The sequence below is a fragment of the Diadema antillarum genome, unplaced genomic scaffold, assembly GCF_040938485.1.
Source record: "Diadema antillarum isolate AM-2024a unplaced genomic scaffold, OU_Dant_1.0 seq00000462_RagTag, whole genome shotgun sequence".
Taxonomy (NCBI): domain Eukaryota; kingdom Metazoa; phylum Echinodermata; class Echinoidea; order Diadematoida; family Diadematidae; genus Diadema; species Diadema antillarum.
Genome location: NW_027271433.1, coordinates 1972766 through 1997014, shown reverse-complemented (window position 1 = coordinate 1997014; position 24249 = coordinate 1972766). Strand labels below are relative to the sequence as shown.

Here is a 24249-nt window from a genome sequence, read left to right as displayed (position 1 = left end):
ACGAAGAAAAAAAGCATGGATTGCTTTTAGAGTACCACGTGATTGTCACATTGAATATTGCAATGGAATCACGCTCTGGTGTATACATTTGACGACTTCTTGTATACCATACATCCCACATTAATGTCAGAGCTAATTATGGCGATCGTTGATCCACTTCTTGCGAATGTAAAACGAGTCTCAGTCCTGTCATCGGAGTTGGGATGGGACGGAGGATATCGTCTGTCTGGAGTAGATGCTTCCATGGTTACTGTCTATTAACTAGGGTACAGTCTTCGTCCCTTCGTAGATTCACAGGCACGCTCTATGCATGGCTGCGCCACGCGGTGCTGGCCCCTACACGTGAGCGAGTGGCTGCCCGGTTGCGTCATGCATGATCTCCGCCGGTAGCGGCGCCCTTCCCCGCACGTCTGCGAGCAGTAAGACCAATGGGTCCAGCGGCCCCACGTGGGTTCTGCAATGGGGGAAAGATAACGGAAACGGATGATTGAGTGTAGGGGTGGTGTGATAGAATATGTATGGGCCCCAGGGGTGCAGCGAACAGGATCCTCATTACACTAACAAACACTATACGTAACAATATGGTTGTAATGAAAAACTTTCTCTCTCTCTCTCTCTCTTTAACTTGATGTAAGGCTCTCCTATAAGCACTAAAATTTTCAACGCTTCGTCCGACGATGGTGTATAAATGCGAAGCTCTATAAGCGTAAAACATGACTTCAATAAACTTAGAAACGAGAAAATTTCTGAACTGAAACGATTGAAGTGGCTGATATAGGCGTTTGTCGTTTTACATTGAGAAACTTACACAAAGAGCATTATTTTAATGGTGTGGCATGCGCTATATATTGACCACAAAAACGAACGTCTGTTCGTTAAAAAAACAAAAACAGTGTCCTATAAGTAGGGCCAACTTTAGAGATTATCATTTTGCACGATGTTACAACTTGATGAAAACATTCGTATCTCATGTCGACAATTTGAGTGGTGTGAGAATTCAATGTCCGCCATAAGGATTATTGGCAGGTTTATGGGGTTTTTTGTGTATATATGATATTGTTATTTTTTCCTGCATAGAGAGGTCTTTTAAACTATAGTCACGTAATACCTTTTGACAGCATTGCCTAAATTAGTGATCATCAAGCAGTATACCGGTGCTCAGATGTGTTTAGGCTCCGTGACAGGTTCATCGTAACAGGAACACTGCATATATTTGTGTTATACATTTCATTCTATTTTAACGGTATGAATTTAAAATCAGATTTACCCGATCACCTTTCGCGGAAATGCAAAAATCGCATATGCATTTGCACTTTTTCCTCCCCCTTCCTGTTTATCTCTAGACAAATAATCGTGGATCATACACAGTGATAAGTCTGATGAACTACGTATTCCTTTTTGAGTTGTTTTTTTTTATGGCAGTGAAAGTCTGAAGCGGTCATAGTACTTTCAGACTTATGGCCTCTTCAGAAATGTTGCACTATCCCTTTAATCTGTGATATCACTAGTTTGACAGATGAGCAGACGAAAATGTAGTTATCACAATGGTTTTGGATAATGAGGAATGATATGCCGTGGGAAAATTCATATTTTTATATACATAAGAAGAGATAAACCTCTTCCCTCTCCCTCTTGCGAGTTTCCAAGATAAATCTTGAATTCTATTATTGCCCAGCCAACTACTAGTAAGCTGACTTGAATACGAAATGATAAATGCGTGCAAACCAACAGTCCCGCGTGCAGACTGTGTCTCGCCAAAGGTTACGACTCACGTGTTGATCACAATCACGCAAACCCTATCTAAAATTCCATCTCGGCTAATCCGGCTGCTCGCCGAAATGTAATTCCTACGAACCGCATTTGGGATTATTAGTTCTATAAAGGTAATCCACAGCTAGTGCGGGCTGGGTGGGGCATTAAGTGTGTGGTGTGAGAATCGTGCCGTGTCATCTACAAAAGATATGAAAGTATTATACGCATTCTGATGCCGATTCCATCACATGCGCGCAGCTCATATCCAGACATCCGGGACCATCTCACCATAAGCTCTGCTGGACATCGTATATACAGTATACTCTCTTTAACTCTATTCAACTTGTGCATAATGAAGCAATTATAAACGAGTTATTGTTGATGTTGGATGGTGTTTTTGTTTTTGTTTTTGTTTTTTTGTGTGTGTTTTTTTTATAACTGGGGGAATGGATGGTATTGCATGCCATTATTTCGTGCGTGAAAAGTTGAACTATCACTGACCTTCCTGTGCATTACAGTTACCTTCTCCATAGTGCCATGAAAAAAGAAATTTAGGTTAAGGTATGCAATCCCGTTTTCAAAGAATTTCCCTTATCATGTATTTCATGAATATCATTCATATTTGCTATACAACCTGTTACATCGTGATTATACTATATATTGACACAATTATCTAGAATATGTATAATATAAAATTGTTGATTATTCGAATGATTTTTTTTTTACATTACCTTTTTGGGGGAGGGTGAAAGTGAAAATGAACAAATGAAATTTAATGTGTTCCTTATGCTTGTGTGTGTATAGGGTGCATGTTGAAAAGTATTAGACAATAGTTAGATGTCATAACAAATATTAAAATTGTAGCAATTGGCAAGTATATCAAAGACAGCAGGTGACAACGAAAGAGGTTACAAAGATTACGCAACAATTGATATTTTCGACTACTCAACTGCAGCGTGCCCCCTGAATTCATGACAAACTTCCCTTTCATCGCTAGTTTGTCATCTTTATATGCTCTCAGTAGATCTATTTTAATTTCGGGGTTCTCCTCATGAATTCTATGCCCTGAATTTTCACGCAAACTGAAATAGCTTTACTATAAGACTTGTTATTTTGTGGATCATGTATTTTTGTATTTTTGATCATGTGCGATAAACTTCGTGACTTATTCTTTTTATTTTAAGTGAGACATTTTCGTAATATGATACGCATATACTGTGGATATTAGCAAGAGTGGATGGGGTAGCAAAAGGCAACTGCACCCCCCCCCCCCCCCATCAAGAATGGCGCTGTGATTAAAGAAAAGAAAATAACAACAAGAAAAGAATGGTACTTTTTCACTCGTTCTTCACTCGTCTCTAGAACCTCAGGAGCATGATGTATTGTCTGGGGAGTTTTGCTTTTCGCGAAGAAAATCTCATTTATAACAAATTGCAAGCAAAATAATAAAAAAATACAATCACTCCGACGTAGGCGATATAAAGCACTAAACATATAGTCTCCTTTGACTTTTTTCTTTAAAGTTGTTTACATGTTGATGCTATCTCTTTCCATTGGGCAAACTAAAAGAAATCAATTGCATCAACAGCAACAAAAACAGTCCTCCAACACGCTGTCCAAGATGTTCTTCATCAAATGTAGATTGTAAATCATGGATGTTTTTTACACTGCACGCGTATTGGACATTGTTAATCGCTTTAACCTGATCCCATAAGAGAATGTGTCACCCAGTAAAGAAAAAAAAAACACATAAAAAACAACATACCCCGCGTGTATTTTTTGCGTGTTTGTTCCACTTCCAGGGAGATACCCGCCATCCTGGGGGATGTCTGTAACATATATCATATCTTCGAAATGCGCCGATGTCACACATATTTTGTGAAACGATAATATAAAGATAGTGTTCAATTCACGTTCATAGCCACACTGAAGGGAATGTGTTACCAAGGCAAACTCATTCCAATTATTCTCGCGCGCTCCGATTAATCAGCACTGAGTGCTGGTTATACAAAAGAGCGGATCGCACGAATAGCACATGTAAGGTCATTCGAACACGGGTTGTGTCGAGGGAATATATACCGCGGAGCTCTAATCGTGCTGTAGGCTGTTAAATTACCATAGATACCAAACAGCATTCACAAAGGTTGACAGTATTGACTTTAAAAAAAATGGAGATTTGTTGGGTTTATATTTTTTCCCAGGCAGTTTCTCAAAAACACGGCAATCACATGATGTCAAACGCCATTAAAAAAGTGTTACTGGTGTCTCTTTTGGTTTTCTGTTTGTTGTTGTTATTTTTTTTTTTGCAGATTTCGTCTATTTCTTTTTTTTTAATTCCGGGCAAATTGCGCAGCATGACTCCCGAAATCGAACGCATTTCGATCACGTTACGTTCGTCATGACTTTCACCGGCGACATCCTAACACAATTATACACTGAAGTGCTTGCTGTGGTTTTTAGGGTGAGGCAGAATATCCACGTCCTATGCAAGAAACATATTTCATAGAAGCTTCACGATGTACAAAATGCTGTGCCACATTGGCATCATAATGCATAATCATATTAAGCATCTTTTGTTATATAGTGAAAAGATGTGTGTATTTTGTATCTTGATACAATTCTTTGATAAGTTTAATGATTTGCTATGTTGATGTTATTCTCACAATGAAAATAAAAAACGTCATCAACTTTGACTTCATGATTCAACTTGACTTTTGATAACAAGCTATTTCCATGCTTTTCCCTTCCTCCGTCCTTTACCCACTTCAGTTGGTTTTATTGCTTTCTCTCTTACAATGAGATCAGGCAGACAATAGACTTGTCATCTCGTGAAGGATTAAAAAAGAAGAAGAAGAAATTAATATCTTTGATAGATAAGACCGTAACACCGTGGGCTATTCTGTGTTTGCATATTTACACGCTTAAATGAATGATTTTAGGCGTTGACAATGACTTACTGCTAACTCAGAATGAGAAACTTTCTGTTGTTACCATGTAACATGAACGTTCCGCGGGAGAGGAAGGATAATCATACGTAAATGCTCGCGACAGAAATGTTATTACACGCCCTCACATTGAAACCCAAATGTAACGAATGACATGAAACCACTACGACATTGTCTTGAACACTTTAGCTCAGTGAGTTCGGCATGGGAAAAGAGAGAGAGAGAGGGGGGGGGGGGGGGATATTAACAGTAGAAAATACAAACACGTCTACTTGGCAGTATAAAAGAGGGCAAAACACTGGCTACGGCATGACGGCAAAAATCATAACGTTGGGGGCGCTCTTCAGCTCGTAGACTCAAAGCGGCAATGCTTTGTGACTATTCGACTGTGAAATGACAGGACTCACTTCCGATGGACAATCATTACCACCATAGCTTTAATCGTCCTTGGCGAATTAATGAGTTAAAAAAAATCCACAATTATTCTTTAATGAAGTATTCGACTTTCGTTGCCCTTATTCGTCACTCCAGGAGCGCGCTAGTTAACCCTACTAGTCAACCCTCGTTCACTCGTGTCTTTGTGAACCGTTACTATGGAAATTAACCAGTATATTACACTGCTAACTTCAGAGTAAGTTTCAATGTCAACTTACAATTCGTTCCCACACAAACATGACAAACGCTGTATGCGTACATAGGTAAATTGCAGCACGGTATGTCACAACTAAGATAGGCAAAACTCCGAGGTTATAAACCTTGATGTTCCATACGATGGTGAGCTACTGTGGCAATGCAAAGTCAATCAATCTGCTGTGAAAGCATTATCTAGGTAATGATATCATGTAGGATTTATAACAATGGCTACATACATGATAACATTAGATATGTGAGTGTGCGCGTGCGTACGTGTGTGCGTGCATGCGTGTGTGTTTGTGTGTTTGTGTGTGTGTGTGTGTTTGTGTGTGTGTGAAATAAAAGAAGAGTTTGTTTGCAAAAACCGATAAGTCCATATTTGCCAAATGGAGATATTTGCGATTAAAGGTCAAGAAAAATAGAAAGAATATTAAGAAAGATTTTGCTTCTTTTGACCATAACTTCAAAAATATACCTTTATGTAGTGACCAATATATCATTTAAAAGGTATCATTTTGTACTTTATGAAAGAGGCCGTACTTAAAAATCTTCAAAAATGGGCGTATCGATTTTTGCAAACAAACTCTTAGTATTGGTAAAGCTAATTACTATTTCATATTGTCTTGTGCACAAATTCTCTCTTGCCATGGATTAGCCGCCAATACCTAAAATATTGCGACAGACGTTTGTCTGCAGTTTCCTGTAACGTGCATACGACACTTCTGTGACAGCGGCCTGTAGTACCATCACGCACCAAATGGTTACGAAAGAAACGTCTCACAATGTAAGAGAAACCTAGAATACACACTCTTGGCAAAAATGTTGGCATTGTTAAGCAAATCAGGAAAAAGTCAGTATTTATGTATAGTAAAAGAAGGACGTGGATTTAATCGATCAAGTTCTTTGGGATTTTTGTTCTTAAACTATTATCGTCTTTAATCGTCATTAATTTGGCACCTCGAATTTCAATGCCTAAACGCATGTGTTCCATGTGACAAAAAAGATTATAGAACTGATAAAATTACTTAAATCTATACAAAGTCCGAAAGAAATATACCTAAAAAACAAATGCGCCAATTTGAGAGTGAAAAACATTTCTCAGAAAATTTAGAAATTTAGAAATATGCTGGATTGAAACAAATTTGGAACCAAAATGAATGATCATAATTATACTCTGAAGAACAAAGGTCTCAAGTGAAAGGAATCTTTCAAGACCTTATCTCATTAACAATTACGATGAAAGTAAATGTATACTGTATACTGGGCTTCCTTGAAAAGCAGGTCTGCTGAATATCGCACAGCAGAACTAAACGGAATGTGCCTGTTAAAAAATGTTGTGTGAATTAATAAACAAATGAATGACAGAAATTATAATGACGAGATGTGACATTAAACGATAGAAATGAGGTTTCTGGGCCTCGCTATAGTTTAAATGATAATGATCAAAGATGACTGCATTCAAATGTCGATTAAACCGGGGCGAATCTTTAACCATTTTATTCCTTGGTGTCAAATGTGATTATTTTCACGCTGCTCCCTTCAAAAAAGGTCAGTTTGTTTGCGAGAAGTTTGAATATGACTTCGGCATTACATTATATATATATTTTGTTTTGTTTTACTAGAACCTTGAGCAAAATGTTTCCAAACGGTGTTCTTTATTTCCATATACAAAATTGTGTTTTGCCACCTATGTAATGTGTGAGAGTGTGTTTTCATATCCGTCGTCCGACGCCATACATAATATATCTATTTTCTCCGTCTCAATCCCTAACACCGTCTTATTTCTTTTCTTCCCTTGCTCACTCCCCCCGAACTTGAGTTCAAAGAAAAGAGACGAAGAAAGGCAACATCGTAGCAGCAACTATAGTGCAGAGTGCACATAGTGTGTGATTTCTTATTTATTGAATATGACTATTAATATCATGATATTTCTTTATGTAAGTAATACCACTTTGCCGCTTTTAAGACTGGTGTTTTTTAGCTGACTTGCTAATTCAGCCTTTACATTGGCGTGTAACATTAGCTCTCGATGAAAGGGTGTCGTAATGGAATACGTTTAGAACCTGGCGTATCGATTCCCTCGGGAAAAAAAAAAAAGGTGCTGCAAAAACTGAATTTCTGGATGGAGAGAATGTTTATATATAGGTGAATATATGAGAAAACTATAGAACATTTAAGCGAGTATTGCAAAACCGCGTGCTCTGTTTGTACTCTGAGCGTAACATGTCGATCGCATTGCCTATACGCCAACCCACTTGGCTCGTTTGCGTTCCATAATTCGCTCTGATATCATTTACAACTACCCGTCTAGGTTTATTTAAAAGTCAGTCATTTTCGTATGCAGCTGCTTCCTTAGTGCCAAGGTTGATTTGCCGTCGAGCCCAGCGTTCATTTGAAGTGTGCCAAGTTGTATGAAACGTCAACTCTTCACTTGACACTTGGTACACACGCTCCGATGCGGTGACCGAGTTTCTTGCGGGGAGTTTTCGGCGAGAGACGATGTCATATAATCCCACTCTTCAGAAAAACAGAGATTATAAGATCAAACATTAATAAATTGAAGTTAAATGGTAGCAGCATCCTGGCTTCCCCGATGATGCATAAAAAATTCTCTGTTTTTGTTTCGATCATTTGTGATTTTGTCTGGAGTTTGTGCAATAGTCTCGCTAATTTATGGGACCACCTGGATGCACATTAAGTATGTACGCAGATATAAGTCTATTCTTTGATAGAAACATGCATTTCTTTGTCAAGAAATGGTTCCAAAGAGCAGGAATAGCATTCACTTAATCAGAATAACGCATAATTTGTTTCATTGGCATTCTAGTGTAAATAAATGTATATCTAATTGATAAGATTCTATCTCTGGCCTAAATGTGGGACTGTTAGCGAAATTCAGTAACAGCGAAGTTCTTTAGGCACGGCAGGATATAATGTAGAAAAAATATCCGTTACATCTTTGTTTTTCATTGTTTTTTATTCTTGTTCCATATTCCAAATTTCGTACAAGTTTCATGTTCCATTTGATTTAAAAAGAAAATGTGTTTAATACAACAGTCAATTTGAGATAAAAATTGCACAAATTTTATAAGGATATAATATAAATGATGTGATATTTGAGGAACCTACTAAAAAGCAAAGCTTGGAGGATGCAGGTTCAAAAGTTATATAAGCGTTTGAATGTGAATGCGTGTAATGTCCATGAATTTATACTTTGAGGGGAAAAACTCCCAAAGTCCATTACTACACCTCATTAGGCCCTACTGACCAATTCAGCGGACCGATCACTCGCTACTGGCACATTGAAACAAGATATAAGTTGCATGTGTGAACATGACGCCGTCAATTATGCTGAGTTCTTGATCACTATACTCTCTTTCTCTCAGCAATGCTCAGTATAAACATACGAGATAATATCGCTCAGCTAAGCGACTAATAATGTAGCTCACGGCAACATGGTCGAGAAAATAATGTGTCGTCATCGGTTATTTTTCGTTACGCGTGTTTGATCGCCACGGGGCACTTGTCTTATACTCTAAGTAGCGCTTCAATATGGCATGTTGTTTATATTTAGGAACACGCCAAGTACTCAAGCACATAAAAGACGATGTAGCCGTTTTCTAGGAAATCCCGCTTTTCCCATTCTCGCAAACACACTAGGTACGGTTGACCGAGTGGTTCACCCCCGCTGTGCGTCTCACGAAGAAACCCGATATGGGACGTATTTTGGTCCTCACGCACTTGGACGAGCACACATTCAACCGTTAACATGGTTAGCCGGCTGCACTGTGACGTCAACACTTCGTCAGAGGGGCGTATATTAAAGGAAAATGCGACTGTATTACGCAAAATCACTTGGGTATTTAACACACGTGAATCTCCTGAAATTCGGATCGCGATCTTTAATACGAGTCCGATTACTCGTACCTAGGCTGAGAAGAACGCAAGACACATGAGGGGGGGGGGGGGGTTAAGTCACGATCCTTTAAGGTTTAAAGGGGAGTATTCTGGACAGACTAAAAGTTGTCTGAACAGAAGGAGCAAAATGATATATACACCACAGTGAAAGTTTGATCAAAATGGATAAAAGGTTAGGAAGTTTGAAAGTTAACAATAAAACATTCGTTAATTTTTGCTCAGCAACTCTCGAGCAGTTCATAAGGAATATGCAATGAGTGAGCTGATGATGTCATCGCTTCTCCATATTCCATAAACCGTGTACAAAAACATAACAAAAATTAATTTCCTTGCGATAGAAGTGTAGAAAATGATTTATTCCTTGATGAATAAGTGCGAAAGAATGATCAATCACATTATAGTGATCTGAGATTAGGGTTAAATTCCGTTTGAATTAAAAAAAAAATCGTCAACTCAATATCTGCATAATCATTAATTTTCAAAATTGACTTCGACGAGCTGTTGCTTGAAAATTAATGAAACTTCACAATTTTACAACTTTCTTAAATTTTGCCAGAGTTTGATCAAAAATTTCGCTTTTGTGTTTGCACAATTATCACTCTTTCTTGTCAAACTAACTTTTAATTGGCTAGTAACTGATCAGTGGGAATGTAGGGTGTGGCAACGCAGAAGCGGCAAATCCTTGGACATATTAGAGAGCGTAAAACAGCCAAAATAACTTCGATTTATATACTGGGAAGCTTGGGAGTTGAAGGCGACGAGGAAGGCAGATAACACTAATGAGTTTCATTACGTAACAAACATTAAGGATGATAGAGATACTGTCCTACGTCTCATTAAAGGTAAAACGTAATACCAATATGACTGCATAAACGGACGATTTTTGCCCTAAAATGGAGATGCATAAATATGAAAGAAAAAACATATTTGTCGTTTGTGAAACAACGCTGCGATGACACGAGTTCAGTTGGGTAACGGCAAAAATACGAAATATTACCCAGAAAAGGTACGCCGGAAGTATTGCAGTCTCAGAGCATGCCCGATCGTGGTTGCTAGGTGATGCTGCATACATCGATCACATCGATTACATTTCTTGGGCATAGCAGTATCCATCGCGCAAGTATGACTCGCATACAGTAACTTGTTAGCTGCATGCGATTCAATATTACTGCTAGGCACGATACGATCATGATGTACTACGTAGTATCGTTCTACCTATCCATTACTGAATGGGGAGGGGGGGGGGGGCGTTGTAGGAATAAACTAGAAATGTCGCTATGGCGACTGGTATGCCTCCACCATAATGCACGATTCTTGTAATAGGTTTATAGTACATGTGGACAATGTGTGATTACATTTTCACAAAATTGGCAAAATATTGAAATGACAGGTTTGTCACAAATTGTGTTGAATGTTCACCTTCCTTGACCTACAAGATGTTTAATTGGATGAATAGGAGAGCATGTATTTGGGGATTTAAGACCCTTTCATAAGTTTATTCATTGAGTAATTTTCAAGGTATGGAGAAAAAATGCAATTTCTGTATTGCACAGTAAATTGTTATCATTTTCATCTGGCCTTTGACCCTAAGATTTATTAGAGAATCACTGTCAGGCAGAACATACATAAATACGTACTAAGTTTCAAGATAACTTGAGCCACTTCCGAGATATCAAGAAAGAAGTAAGTTCAACACTTTCACTTGATCTTTGACCTTTTGACCTTTGACCTTCTTGGCCTCCCAGAGAATCTCTATTGGGTTATACATGCATACACCAAGTTTTAAAATAATGATCCTGCTGGCATAGCATACATAAGGGAAATAGTAAAATTTTGAAGTATTGCCTTTGACCTCTGACCCTGACCTTTGACCCCCCATGAACCCCAAATTCCCTAGATAACCACTGCCCGTCAGTACATGCTTATATACTATGTTCCATGAAGATAACTCGAACAATTTCCACGATACGGAGAAAAAAGTGAAATTTCAACATTTTTACTTGACCTTTTGACCTTTAACCTTTGACCTCATGACCCAAACTTTCACCAGAGACTCTTAATTGGGTAATACAGTATACCCTAAGTTTAAAGAAAATATCTTCAGGCATTGCATAGATATGGGGGAAATAGTGAAATTTTAAGCATTTGACCTTGACTTTTGACCTTTGACCTTGAGCATGTGCACCCAAAAGTTGATAGGCACAACTTCACCCCCTAATACACATACATGCCAAGTTAGGATACCTCAAAAGGTTTTTTAGTTACGCTGTCCACAAAATTCATTACGGACGGACGGAAGGACGGACGGACGGACGGACGGACAACCCGAAAACATAATGCCTCCAGCACCACTTCGTGGCGGAGGCATAAAAATGATGTACTCGTAGAATAAATACTCCGAAACAACTCATAACCCTGGTAAATCGCGTCAGCCAGACAAATTTCTTGGTAGAGCTATACTTTCGATATAATTATTGTAAGCACATACCGAATGCTAGAAGACGAATTTTGAGCCCTTCTGTGAACTATGTTTTACCTTTAACCATCGCACTGATAGGGGTATAGTTGGCGCACTGCTGTTAAACTGAACTGAACTGTACTAAACCGAACTGGAGCCACAACATTTCTAACGAATATAATCTATTGCACGATCTGGGCTAATGTCTGATTAGGAATGCTTTTTCTATAATTGCCCTCCTTTCATTCCATTTGTAATGAATTGATATTATGATAAAATGTGTCGTTTTAGGAGCACTTGTACAGCATTACTGTACCTCATCACTGACTAATGAGTTTATAATGCGCATTATCTGTATTTTTGTGCGTGAAAAAAAAAGAAGCTCCACTTTGTTCCACAAAAACGTCTTTGTTTTCTTTTGAAATCCTGGTTTTTACATTTAGTAAAAAGCTCAACGCAGTCTTGGCAAGTGTGCGCATTATATTCGACGCGATTGTTTGCTATATAGGTTATTGTAATCGTAACAGGAAAAATTACATCTGATTTAAATCATGGCGAGAGAGAAAAAAAAAACTTCAGGAGTGAATTGTACATTGCAAAAAGTCCGGTGTTAAATAGTGAACACCGAGCTGGTGTTAAATTTTCGGTGCTCATTTATGGTGTTAAATTAACACCTCCGGGTGTCATTTCCAAATTTTAAACTGTCTTTTGAAGAGTTTCTTAGTATACTGCACTTCTTGTTGATTTTTAATTTAAACAAGACGATCAAAAATTTTACATTAAAATACTAGATTTTTGAAAAAATGGGAAAATAAATTTACACCAAAGTAACACCAGCTGGTGTGGTCTCTTATTGAAGCTGGACGGGTGTTAAACCATTGACATTAACACCAACAAATATCAAATCAACACCATGTGGTGTCGTTTTTTAATTAACACCAGTACAGTGTAAAATTAACACCACGAAGTGTCAGGTGAACACTTTTCAACACCATCACAGTGCATTTTTAACACCTGTGGGTGTGGTCCTTTATTGAAGTTTGATCGGTGTTAGATTTAACACCCGTGGTGTTAAATCTAACACCGATGTTTTTACAGTGTACAGAGTTGTTTTCCTCCCACGTTCAGTGCTATTTCCGCGGAAACTATATACCCGAAATCACAGAAGATCAGGCCTCAACTTTTTTTTTGTCTTGAAGCATTAAATAAGTCCAAAGAAGATAATGACATGAATTTACGTCCACCTGATATGACTTGAAACATGGACATCTTGAAGAGGACAATGTGGTCAACAAGATAGAACACAAGCAGACTTCACTACTGCTGTTCATTTCATTACGTCATCACGACCGAAATACTTGAACCTCTTGTCACACGTCAGCCCACTTAGGATACTTTTTTTCCCCTCCAGAATGCAAATAGTATGTTTGATGTGCAAATAGGAAAGAAGGAAAGGGGTCGTCAAATATGAAGGGGATGTGCAATGTTTTAACTGGACACTTTAAATGCCAAGTGTAAAACTGTCGAAAGTTTATTTCACCCCGCTCTAAAGCGTTTCGGAGCGGACTGTGTCGAAGTCGCTATCAAAGGTGTAGATATAGATACAGTATACAGCGTATGTCATTCTTTTTTCCCATTTGGTTTAATATTGAAACAGCGACAAGTAGCTCTCTGAAATGGTGAACTGATTTTTTTTTCTCTGTATCTGTCTACTTTTGTTGTTTTTGTTTTGATAGAAAAGTTGATTCCATTTGTCTATTAAGTGACATCTTTTGATGGTGTCGAAGGCCTTGGAGAAGTCCAAGAAAATACTAACTAAATGAGAATGATGAATAACAATCATAATCTAAGAAGATGTCGTCAGTGTGTGGCAATCATCATGAACATCGTATGTGTAGCCATAATCTTACAGAGCCAACTTAGCAGTGCGTCTTACCTCGATTACACATTTCGGGGTTGCGCACGAGGAAACACGCGCGGCTCTGCTTCTCCTCCCCTTCACACAGACCCTCGGCGGCGCCTAGCCTCAGCGGCTCACACCGTCTCCATCGGGTTTGGGTTCCGTTACAGGCGAGCGAGCACTCCGACCACTCCTCCCACGCGGCCCACACACCTGGCCCTAGAGAAAACACAGGCGACGAGGAAAAACACCATTATTAAAAAGAGCGCGGTCCCTATCTTTCTCTTTGGATGATACAAGAAAGTTTTAGAGGGTATGACAAGACCATCATGGACAGATATTCTTCAGGATACCATTCTTTACTTCTCCTTCATCTACACTATAACAACAACAACTACTACTACTACGACTGCTACTCCTACTACTACTACTACTACTATTATTGTTTATTAATGATAATAATTACTATCAATTATTATTCTCATTATTATTTTATTATTATTATCATTATTATTATTATTATTTTCATTATTGTCATCACCATTGTCGTCGTCATTCTTTATCATTATTATTATCATTACTATTATCTTTATCATCACTACTACTACTACTACTACTACCACAACCACTACTACTACTACTACTACTACTACTTCTTACTCTTTTTCGTCAATGATTCTGTTGAATAGCATTTCTGTCTATACATATTGATATCCCTAGAGTCCCTTATCGCTCCTTTTTGACGAAACGTAGTTATTGCATGCTTTAACGCCCAGACCGAATGGGAGATGGTTCTTCGGGAGCAAAGACGCATATTGAAATCCTCTCAGCATAATCATACTGTACACAAGTTACATATCATTTCATTATTCTCCGGTATCGCATTTTTTTTTCGAAGATGCTTTTTCTTTTAATCGTGGTGGATCATCCAAGTGGGGATATAGCTTTGCAAATGAAAAGGTTTAATTGATTAAATTCCGTCCTTACGTTGATAAAGACAAGAAAAGTTAAGTATTAACATAAGCAAAGGATAACATTGCAATGGCTTATATTCGACATACTCGTGCAGACTTTATTATTGTGCTGTTGAATATCAGCTCCAGAAGGTAGCTACAGCGCTAGATTCCTTATGTACGTTCATGCACTGAAACTCAATATATCTATCCGTCTAAGTACAATTATGTTCAGTAGTGTATCTACAACACGTTTGATTGGTTGAACATTCTTCATGTTCATGATTACTGGATGTCATTGCTATATATTAGAGCAAAGTCCCGCACTATAACTGAACACACCTAACTTATAATTAGTTGACTACCCTAGCCAGCAAAGATACGATTAACTTTTTGCATAATTAAAATATCACCTTGACCTTTAACCCCTGTAAACATAACTGCACCGAGGTTAATTATTATGCAGTTACCGTGTACACTAAAATAGTATTGTGTATGCGAGAACATGCACTAGCAATAATATATGTGTAACCTTCATGTGTATTGTTATAATTTCATGAAATAAAGACACTGGGACACGCAACCTGGACATGTCAGATCTCCGCACACATCCACGATGTACGTGTCCCCCTCGCAGAATCGTCCCCCGAAAGTGGGCGTGGGGTGATCGCACACTCGAACTCGCTCTCGACGTCCGTCGCATGTTGACGTGCAAGGAGTCCATGGCGACCAGGCTGACCACCCACCGTCAACTGTGTGGGAAATGGGGCAAGGGCTGTAGAGAGTCAGTTTATAGTTCAGACTTTCGGTCTTGCTCATATCATTATTTGTGAAGGCATAATTGGCGGGAGCGATGTATCATGTAAACTGGCTTTTACATCAGTAGCAAGCCATCGTCCATTGAATCTGATCTAAATGACATGGAGAGACGGTCACTACATCCATTATAGTTTATAAGAATCATTGTTTACAGTTAACAATTACAGTCACGTGATAACCGTCACTGATCTTTTTTTTTTTCTTTTTGCCTGTCAACTGTCAATTATTCAGCTTTCAAAATTTAAGGGATAGACAAGGGGGTTATGAAGAGAATAATTTTTTTTTTTTTTGTTAGCTGGATAATGGAATCTATCCCTTTCAACATGTTCACAAACATTGATATCATACTCAATACAAATATAAAAACCATAGGGTTTATTTCTAGCGTACGTATTACTTGGTGTACGGCAAAGCAACCATTCACGAGATTTGGTGCTATCTGGTTAAACAAGAATACGATGATATCTTACATTGGAAATGTGCATTTGTTCTATTGAAAACTTGCATGAATTGTTTTGGTTCACTCAGCCAAATATAGCTGTAATGTTAGAGAGAAACTCCTGCGGTGTTTTGCGAAAAAGATTGATAGGATTATTGCGGTTCGCTCCTTTGCTCTAAATCTATACCACACACGAGGTCAGTCAATACGGACGCCATATATATGCATATACCGGCATGGTGAATATGGTTTTGGATTGACTCTAGATTTTGGCTGTCCCTTTTCAGGTACGATCAACTCTAAATGGACTCCGTGATTTATGGTTTCCGTCCGGCAGGCTTAGTCAATGCGAGGCCAAAAAGTGCAAAGCTGCCGTTTACGGTGCAAGAGCGTTTTCCTCGCAGTGCGCAAGCGTATTAACGCTTTCTGCAGACCTCTCATCGTCTAGCATTTCAACGTTTTCAGAAAATAAGACTGATAAATGAATTAAGACGATATGCGTCATAGTGTGTTCTGTCGCGATAGATTTTATCTTAAAGGTATAAAAGATAGTTCCCATATGCCTGTAGAAACCATCGATTTTCGCTCTTAAATGGAGACCAAAGCAAAAGAAATGTGTAAAATATAGCTGTGATAATGCGATTTCAGTTCGCAAACGATGACAATGCGAAATATTACCCCCCCCCCCCCCCAAAAAAAAAAAGGAAAGGTACGCCAGAAGTATTGCAATCTCGGGGGTTTTCCGATCGTGGTTGGTACGTGATGTTCTATAATCGATTAAATCGATTACAATATATCGGGCTATGATTGCGGACAGCAGCATCCATCGCGCGAGAGTGAATCGCTTTCGCAGCCTGTTAGCTGACATGCGATTCAGTGAGACATTTTAACTTCGAATTCATTCTTTAAATTGTGGGGTCACCAGCTAGGAAGCATCAACAATATCCCCCCTCCCCCCCCCCCCCCAAACAAAAGGAAGAGAGGAAAAGTTGTGTATCAAAGGGATCAAGCATTCATCAAGAATAGCTAATTTGCGTTGTCGATCTTATATCTCTTTTAAATCGTGTCACTTATTTCTAAGAACTGAGATATCTTGAAGAGGAATTGAATTTACTTTTCAGGGTAACTCGAGTTCACATCAAAATGTTTGGAAAACTGATGAATTACTGAATGGAAATTAAAACTTTCTTACTTCAGAGTTACTTTCGCACTAGCTACGTGTTCGTGGAAGGATAGAGACTAGTAGACAAGGAATTCAAAGATGGAGACACGTTCCCTAATGTCTACATCGAGCAGCCTGAAAGTGACCCTTAAACCCCCTAAATATAAAAGGAAAAACAAACAAATAAAATCCACTAGTTGCAAGGTTTGTTTGGAATCTACATAACAAAGACTGATTAGTTATAGAGTAGGCTCACTCGCATCAGCTATAATTCGTAATTTCATCTTTCCAGACACTTCGATAAGGAGTGGACATGACTCTCCACACACCAAAGACCAGCTGGAATTTCAATGATATTTGAGGGCGTAAAGACAGAAGTTTGCTGAAAAGAGTTGGCTATTATATTAAGCACGTCAGATCATTTATCGGGAGCTAGTGAGAGAGCATTTGGATACTTGAGAAGCAGATAAAAACCGGAGCTAGGTTCGTCGTTGGCAAAAATAGTGACCATGATATTCCGTAATGAGTTGATTGTTCATTATCGCGCACATAATCCGATTCTGCCGAGACCTTAACAACTCCCTTTGTTTCATTTAACCAGACGACATTACCAGTCGGCGGGAGAAAGGCTGATGATTGTGGGAGCCTATCATCGGAGGAGGGCCATTATATGGGGAGTGTGTGCGCATGATCTGCCATGAGCAATAGAGAAGGAGGGAAGGAAAGGAAGCGATCGAGAGATGGAGGAGAGATTGAAGGGGAGAGATGGAAAGAGGAGAGAAGGGAAGAAGAAGAAAAAGAAGGAGGAGACGAAGGAGGAGGAGGAGGAGTAGAAATAAGCAAAGAGATGAGGGAGGGAGGGAGGGAGGGAGGGAGGGAGAGAGAGAAAGATGGAGAGGGAAAGGGAGCTCAACATTGCAATGCGTACATCCATGTCCTGTCCGTCTGTTGTGTAAGTTGCTACACATGGGTTTTTTTTTTCTTTTTCTTTTTCTTTTCGAGTCTCCGCTCTCTCCGACCATTCCTGGGTGGTGCCCAATGTTGCAGTATACGGATGCCTCACTCTCCCCTCTGTCAATAACAGAACGTCTTCTGGGATTCTTCGCGGAATAAACAGACACCAAGCCGCCTTCCTAAATTCACTCCTACTATTTCTTTTTTTTTCCCCGAAATGCGGCTATCGGGTCAATTCTGACCCTAAATTGATCATGATTAATCTAACTTTCGAAACGGAGCAATATTTAGTGGGCCATTTCAATTCCATTAGACGTCCGTGGGTCACAAAAATCCATAGTGTACTTCTTTTCTTTGCTCTGTGGCTTCACCTTACTCTGCAAATTTCGTTTTGCTTTTTTTTTAACCCTTCCATATTGTTACATGCTCTCCTTGTTTTCTGTGTTGTTGTTTTTTTTTTCCTTTTGGCTTTCCCTCTAGCGTATTCTTCTGTGCCGCCATAACTTACAAGTTTGGCAGAAAAAAATGCGGAGCTTAGTTTGCAAAACAGTGTTTGCTTCAAGCCCTTTCTCAATATTGCTCTATAAACAAAATTGTATGTATGTCACTCTTTTTTTCTCTCTCTCTTTCTTGACTTATTTACCCAGTCTATTTTAAAGTTTATCTATCAAGTTTAGAGCATTCGTGTCCCCCGTTTACTCAATCTCTCTTCTTTCTTTTTTCAGTCTGCAATTTTAGGGGGCTCTATTGCAACTTAGTCAAGCAATGACCAAGTAAAGAAATGAGAAGGAATCGAGGGGAAAATAAAGTCCAAATGATCAAATTTGCATTTTCTATTAATTCATTATCCCTCTACCAACCTAAGTATCATTCGATGTTTGAAATAACTTTAGTGACTTTAATGTCTCGTTTTGTTCATAACAAACGTATGTGACGATGAATGACAACTCATATTTTTGTCACCATGTTTGTAAGCAGAGCGCTCAGCAGTATTTTTTCGTGAACACAGAAAGCAAGATGATAAAAGTACTGAAACTTCTATCTCAAATATACATATCCCTGATGCATTTTTTTTTTATCACAATGGTTGTACTTGAAGTGGAACAAGATACATAAGCTAACGATTCTCGAAAACAGGAAGAGAGTTTGTACATGTTATATGTAAAGGAGAGTAAGAAAAAGAACGCATAGCGATATTCATCATTCCATAGATACTGCGATATGACATTTACGAATACTTGTTTTACATGTTGCGAATAAAACGATATTCTGAACATTGTTCGTCGAAACCTTGAAAGGCGATGGCTACTGGATAATAATAATTCCTAAAAACTCTACAAGACGTTCCAAAAACCTTTAATTTTTCTCTCTTTACTTTTCGTTTACTCTTGCTCGCAGAAATGAACTTAACTCATGGTGTTTGAATCGTGTGATGTAGACCAAAAGGTTGATTAAACGGTGCAATGTTGTGTTCTGAATCAATTTGCACGTGCTACATATCAAACAAGTGTCACTCTTCTTTAGCTTTGGGAGTCAATTATGCTTTTCAGTTAGTATTGTCATAGATTGATTGAATCGATGATCAATTCGATTCGGCAGCAATTTGAAAATCTCCTTTTACATCACGCAGCTTTGATCTATCGCGACATTCGTAAAAAGATAGATTGATACATTGATGGAGCATTCGTCTCTCATTTATTCTTACACCACTTGATTTAAAGTTCGCGTGTCTCTTTCGCAACCCTACATATTGGATTCCTTTCATACACGGGTATGTTCTAGAGTAAGGCAATCTTAGACCTTTTCTCAGAATAATAAAGCTGGAAACATCTTTATAATAGAGGGGGAAACAATACTATATATTTCCAGTAAATTTATACGGACCCTGCAAAATATCCAACCTTCATTCTCGGTACAAAAAGGGGAGTTCATTCTCGGGTGACATGTGGTGTGTTTTTCATTTCTTTTGGAAAAACTCTGCGATGTATTACCATAAGTTTTCATACACGATGATGGGAGACATGTTTCTTCACACGTGCAAAGTTTGGTGACGTTTGCAAAACGGATATATAGCCTTTAAGCTGCTAAGAACATGACGGCATGATCGCATGTCCTCAGGAAATCGCAGTATGTGACGTTGATGGATACGTGGGATGACTGGAAGTGAGAGATGCGGCACCTACTCGATTAGACTTCGGGCAATGAACTTTAAATCGTTTGGCCAGATGTGAATGATTTGGTGAACATTACGTCACGAGTCATGGTTCCACAGACTCTCGCAGAGTATACGAGCATAAAGTGTTGATAGTCGTGAAAAAAAAAGGCTGCATGCCAGTAATCATCATTATTGGCATGGCCCGTGACGTCATAATGGGGCAACTATATAAGAGCAAACTATCGCCTTACCCGCCGCAAAATCATTTTTGGTTGCTGACAGACTATGAGAGCAAAGGATGTTGTTTTGAAGACGTTTCATGATAGTTCTCACAGCTGTGATTGGACATCATACTCAGTAAAGGCATATATGGACGTACGGAGAGGAACAGGGTATATCCCCCTTCCCCCTCCACCCCCCCCCCCCCCCCCACCCCCATCGTCATGATCATGATGGCGCGTTTAATTTCTGTCTATATGGGTATGGTCCTTCACTTGGCACGGTAACACTGGGGAAAGGGTCCAGCTTATTCTGGCAAGACGATCGATTGAGCCTATTATCAGGGTGTCAATTACAAGATGTTAGAGCATTTGCAATCAGAAACCGCTTTAAGTAACCTAAAAATAATCTTGATAATATTTCAACATCACTGCTGCAATCTGCTACGGATGATAAAACAAGATCAAAACTGGGACGCACAAGATACTAAGAACGTGAACTTTCATTCCAAAGAAATTTGCTACGAAAAGCACCTGTGACAGCGCTCCTATGGCGAGATTATTACAAGAGGAATTTGAACGTGAATTGTTCGCGATATCTATCATCGTGAAAGGATATGACAGAGTGATGTATGTGCCTTATAGTTGATCTTCATGTGTGTTCTCGATATAAACGAACAGAACTTAATATATTCCTAAATGCAACTTCAAAGCGATTTCCCTCAGAGTAATATAATGCATTCACAATATTCGAAACATCGTCATACGGGGCTATTCCCGCTACTCGTTGTCCCACTCCCCTTTAACTCTTTCTCCTTCCAACTAGTTTGATATCTGCATCACTCTTACTTACTCCCACAAGTTCACTCACTCTTTCGCGACCAATTTATACAAAGATTTGTTTTTGCCATAGATATATAATATTCTACATCTGCTTTCGAAAATGAAGGACAAGCGACCACAAGACGAATGGTCTCTTCAACATCTCTGCGGAGACTACGTCACGGATCCGGCGGCTAGATCCCTGCCATGTCTGCTCGCCTGGACATCGGAAACAAGTTATGACAACCAGGCCACTTTGTCCGGAGAGCGGAAGAAAAAGAAAAGTCAGAAATCCAGAAAGTAAACAAATCTGTCCGTAGATGAAGTTGGCCGTTGGAAGGCCTAAAAGGGAAAGTTGTGTGGGGTGCATTCGACTTGAGATGGTTGTGCTTCAGGGCGCCACTGCTAAGTCATTTTCTCTGTTCAAAGACAATGATGACGCAGTACTCATCACCTCGTCTCAAGATAAATGACTGTGTATGGCTGGCAGGCGGAATGTATGACAAGCATTCACTTTATGCCACCATGCCTTATCTGGCAGTGCTACGGAATATGACAGCAGTCAGCACATATTTTAAGGCAGATTTTCAGCACTTTTAAATTGCGATATTCTGGCAATTGACCTTCGTCAATCTCGGGTGTTTTTGTTGTTGTTGTTGTTGTTGTTGTTGTTGTTGTTTGTTTGTTCGTTTTTTGCTTGCCTTCTACAATTTCGTTTTTTCATTTTCAAATGTGGCAACGAACACTTTCAGTTACAGTGTTTGTTTTGCCTTCATGTGGTTCATTTTACCTAAATTCACCGGTCCATCATGGCACCATGATGATTATGGCGAAGAATTTTCAGATAAGCAGAAAGCATTGATACCACGGACCTGTAAATACTCTCACATTGTGACCTTGTTGGCTAGAATCACCATGGAGCTATACGTAGTTCAATGGTGTCACCTTTTTTTAGTGGGACCCTCCATTTCCATTACCATTCGTGTAATATGCATATGTATATACCTTATAAATGCAATTGTATGTCGTTACTCATCATCACATGTATCTTGTTGATGTACGTTTATCGAAATTACTACAAATTTGTTTTGTTTATGCATTGAATATAATTTCTCCTGTTTATTTAATGGAAATGAAAATAAAGTTGAACTTGAACTTGAACTTGAACCTTTGCGTAGACAGACACTGCAAGTACGCGGGAGCACATTTTTATTCCGATCAGAACACTCTCCTTGCAGACGGTATACCATCCTATTTTGTATATACAAACACGCCCACACCTACGATCTCAAAGACATTTGTTGTGGGGTTTTTTTTGGCTGTCTTTTATAGATGTCACTAATGCTCCAATAATTATCGCTTGAGCCGTGCCCAAAATCGCACTGAATCCAATTAGCACGTGCAGGAGAGCAGACTGGCTGAGAAAGCCAATTTTCGCACGTGACAAAGACTGATAATGCTCCCGTTGTATATATTGGCTCATGCATGCGCCAAGGAGGTGCATACTTTTTGGAAGAAAGTCTTTCAAATATGATATACTCTGTCTCGGTGGATTTCAGGAGTGAATAGGGAGAGGTGGATAAACCTTAAAAAAAATGTGAATATGGATCCCAGCTGAAGTGTGATCAATAGGTGCCACCATGCAGCACAGCGGCGGCGATAAACGCGAGAGGGGAGATGGCAGGGAGATCGCTTGATTGCAGAAATGTCTTGGAAAATATGAGTCGGAATCTGACAAATCGCGCTAGCATTTTTTCCCTTTAGATGCCAACATCTACGACAGGCAGTGACTAAAGTGAAGTTTACGAAAGAAATGTGACAACGCATGCTGGAAAGATTTGCTTTTACTCTGAAAGCTTTGGCGAGATTGCATGACCACTCTGTCTAAAGTATAATCTGAATGTTTAATTAATGTGCTGCAGCATTTTCAACCCCCCCACACACACTTTTTTTTTACCCCTTCTCGCTTTAAGTTGGACTAGTTCATCGAAAGAATTAAAAGAGAAGAGTTACCGCGTTACCATGTTGAATTGGCTTCTCAGTCATCGATGGATTTTCTATACTCAGATGTTTTGTAATGTTTTGTTTTTCTTCCTTTAAAAGCATCACTCACAATCCTGCCATCCCTTCCTCTTCTTTTTTTGATATCAATGTAAATCATCGCCGCCCACCCTAAGCTTTCAGTCTCCTTAAACACTGTTAACGGAGAGAATACTTTCGAAGGGAGAGATAGTTTGGTGAAGTATCTCTGTTTATTGATGAAAAAATATAAACATAACAAAGAAGGGAACAAAAACAATATGTAAGCTTAGGTCCGTTTGAGCACTGCAAAAGATGACTTCGGTCTAATCTTATACGAGATCATGATTGAAAATAATCACGGAAGACTTAAATGTTTGTTAGTGTTCTTCAAACAAACAAAAAGTGCCGAAATTAAGTCAAAGATTATCATGTGAAGAACAATGTAATAAATTATGACTTTATGAATGAGATTTCGGAAAACAAACAAAACGACGAGTGTGCTACCATAACGGCTTTTTCGAGAAACCTCCGGACACAGCGCTATATGATTGGACGACGATGAAATAATGATGACGTCGTCAACTATACTTTTCATATATTGCTTTGTAATGATCTTGGTTCCTCAAAAATCAGTCACTTGGTGTGCCAATGAGTTCCACCAGCCTCAAAATTATTGGCATTCCCTGAGTCATACAATTATGAAAATTGCTCCTTCTATAATAAAATCATATTCATTTTAAAGGAAATTGAGGTTTTCTCTTTTAAACTCTAATGATTCCACAGAATCGAACTATAGCCTGTAGGTGTATTTTGTATAACTCACTCGCAGAATCTGCATTGCCATCTCCTACATTATCGCCACTATTGCCCGAATACAGTTAGGAAACGGATTAGAGTCTCTTCAAATTATTTCCGCAACTTCAAAATGTTCTTTTCCTTTTCACGCGTCAAATTATCATTTTTCGACGTACTTCCGGGGGTCGCTGTCCCTTTTATCTTGTTGTCTTGTTGTCTAAATAGTCTTGTCTAATTTGTTTTGTCATGGCAGTATTGTCTCAAGTGATCTTGTTTGTTTTTTAAGTCTCGTTTCATTTTTTTT

General features: G+C 38.9%; 1 protein-coding gene across 1 annotated transcript; it reads right to left on the bottom strand.

Annotated features, from left to right (window-relative positions):
- Positions 1–257: 257 nt before the first annotated feature.
- On the bottom strand, positions 258–16055 carry LOC139733189 (thrombospondin-1-like). Its single transcript, XM_071644032.1, has 4 exons — positions 16050–16055; positions 15182–15311; positions 13643–13825; positions 258–454 (listed from the first exon to the last, which is right to left on the bottom strand). Exons 1-4 carry the CDS (start codon positions 16053–16055, stop codon positions 258–260), a joined length of 516 nt encoding a protein of 171 aa, XP_071500133.1.
- Positions 16056–24249: the final 8194 nt, after the last annotated feature.

Excerpts from the sequence above, each read along its gene's own strand:
- LOC139733189 (XM_071644032.1), bottom strand. Across the intron at positions 13,826-15,181 it reads CGATTCTGCGAGGGGGACAC|GGCCAGGTGTGTGGGCCGCG; the intron begins GTACATCGTGGA and ends TGTTTTCTCTAG. Across the intron at positions 455-13,642 it reads CCCCGAAATGTGTAATCGAG|AACCCACGTGGGGCCGCTGG; the intron begins GTAAGACGCACT and ends CCCCCATTGCAG.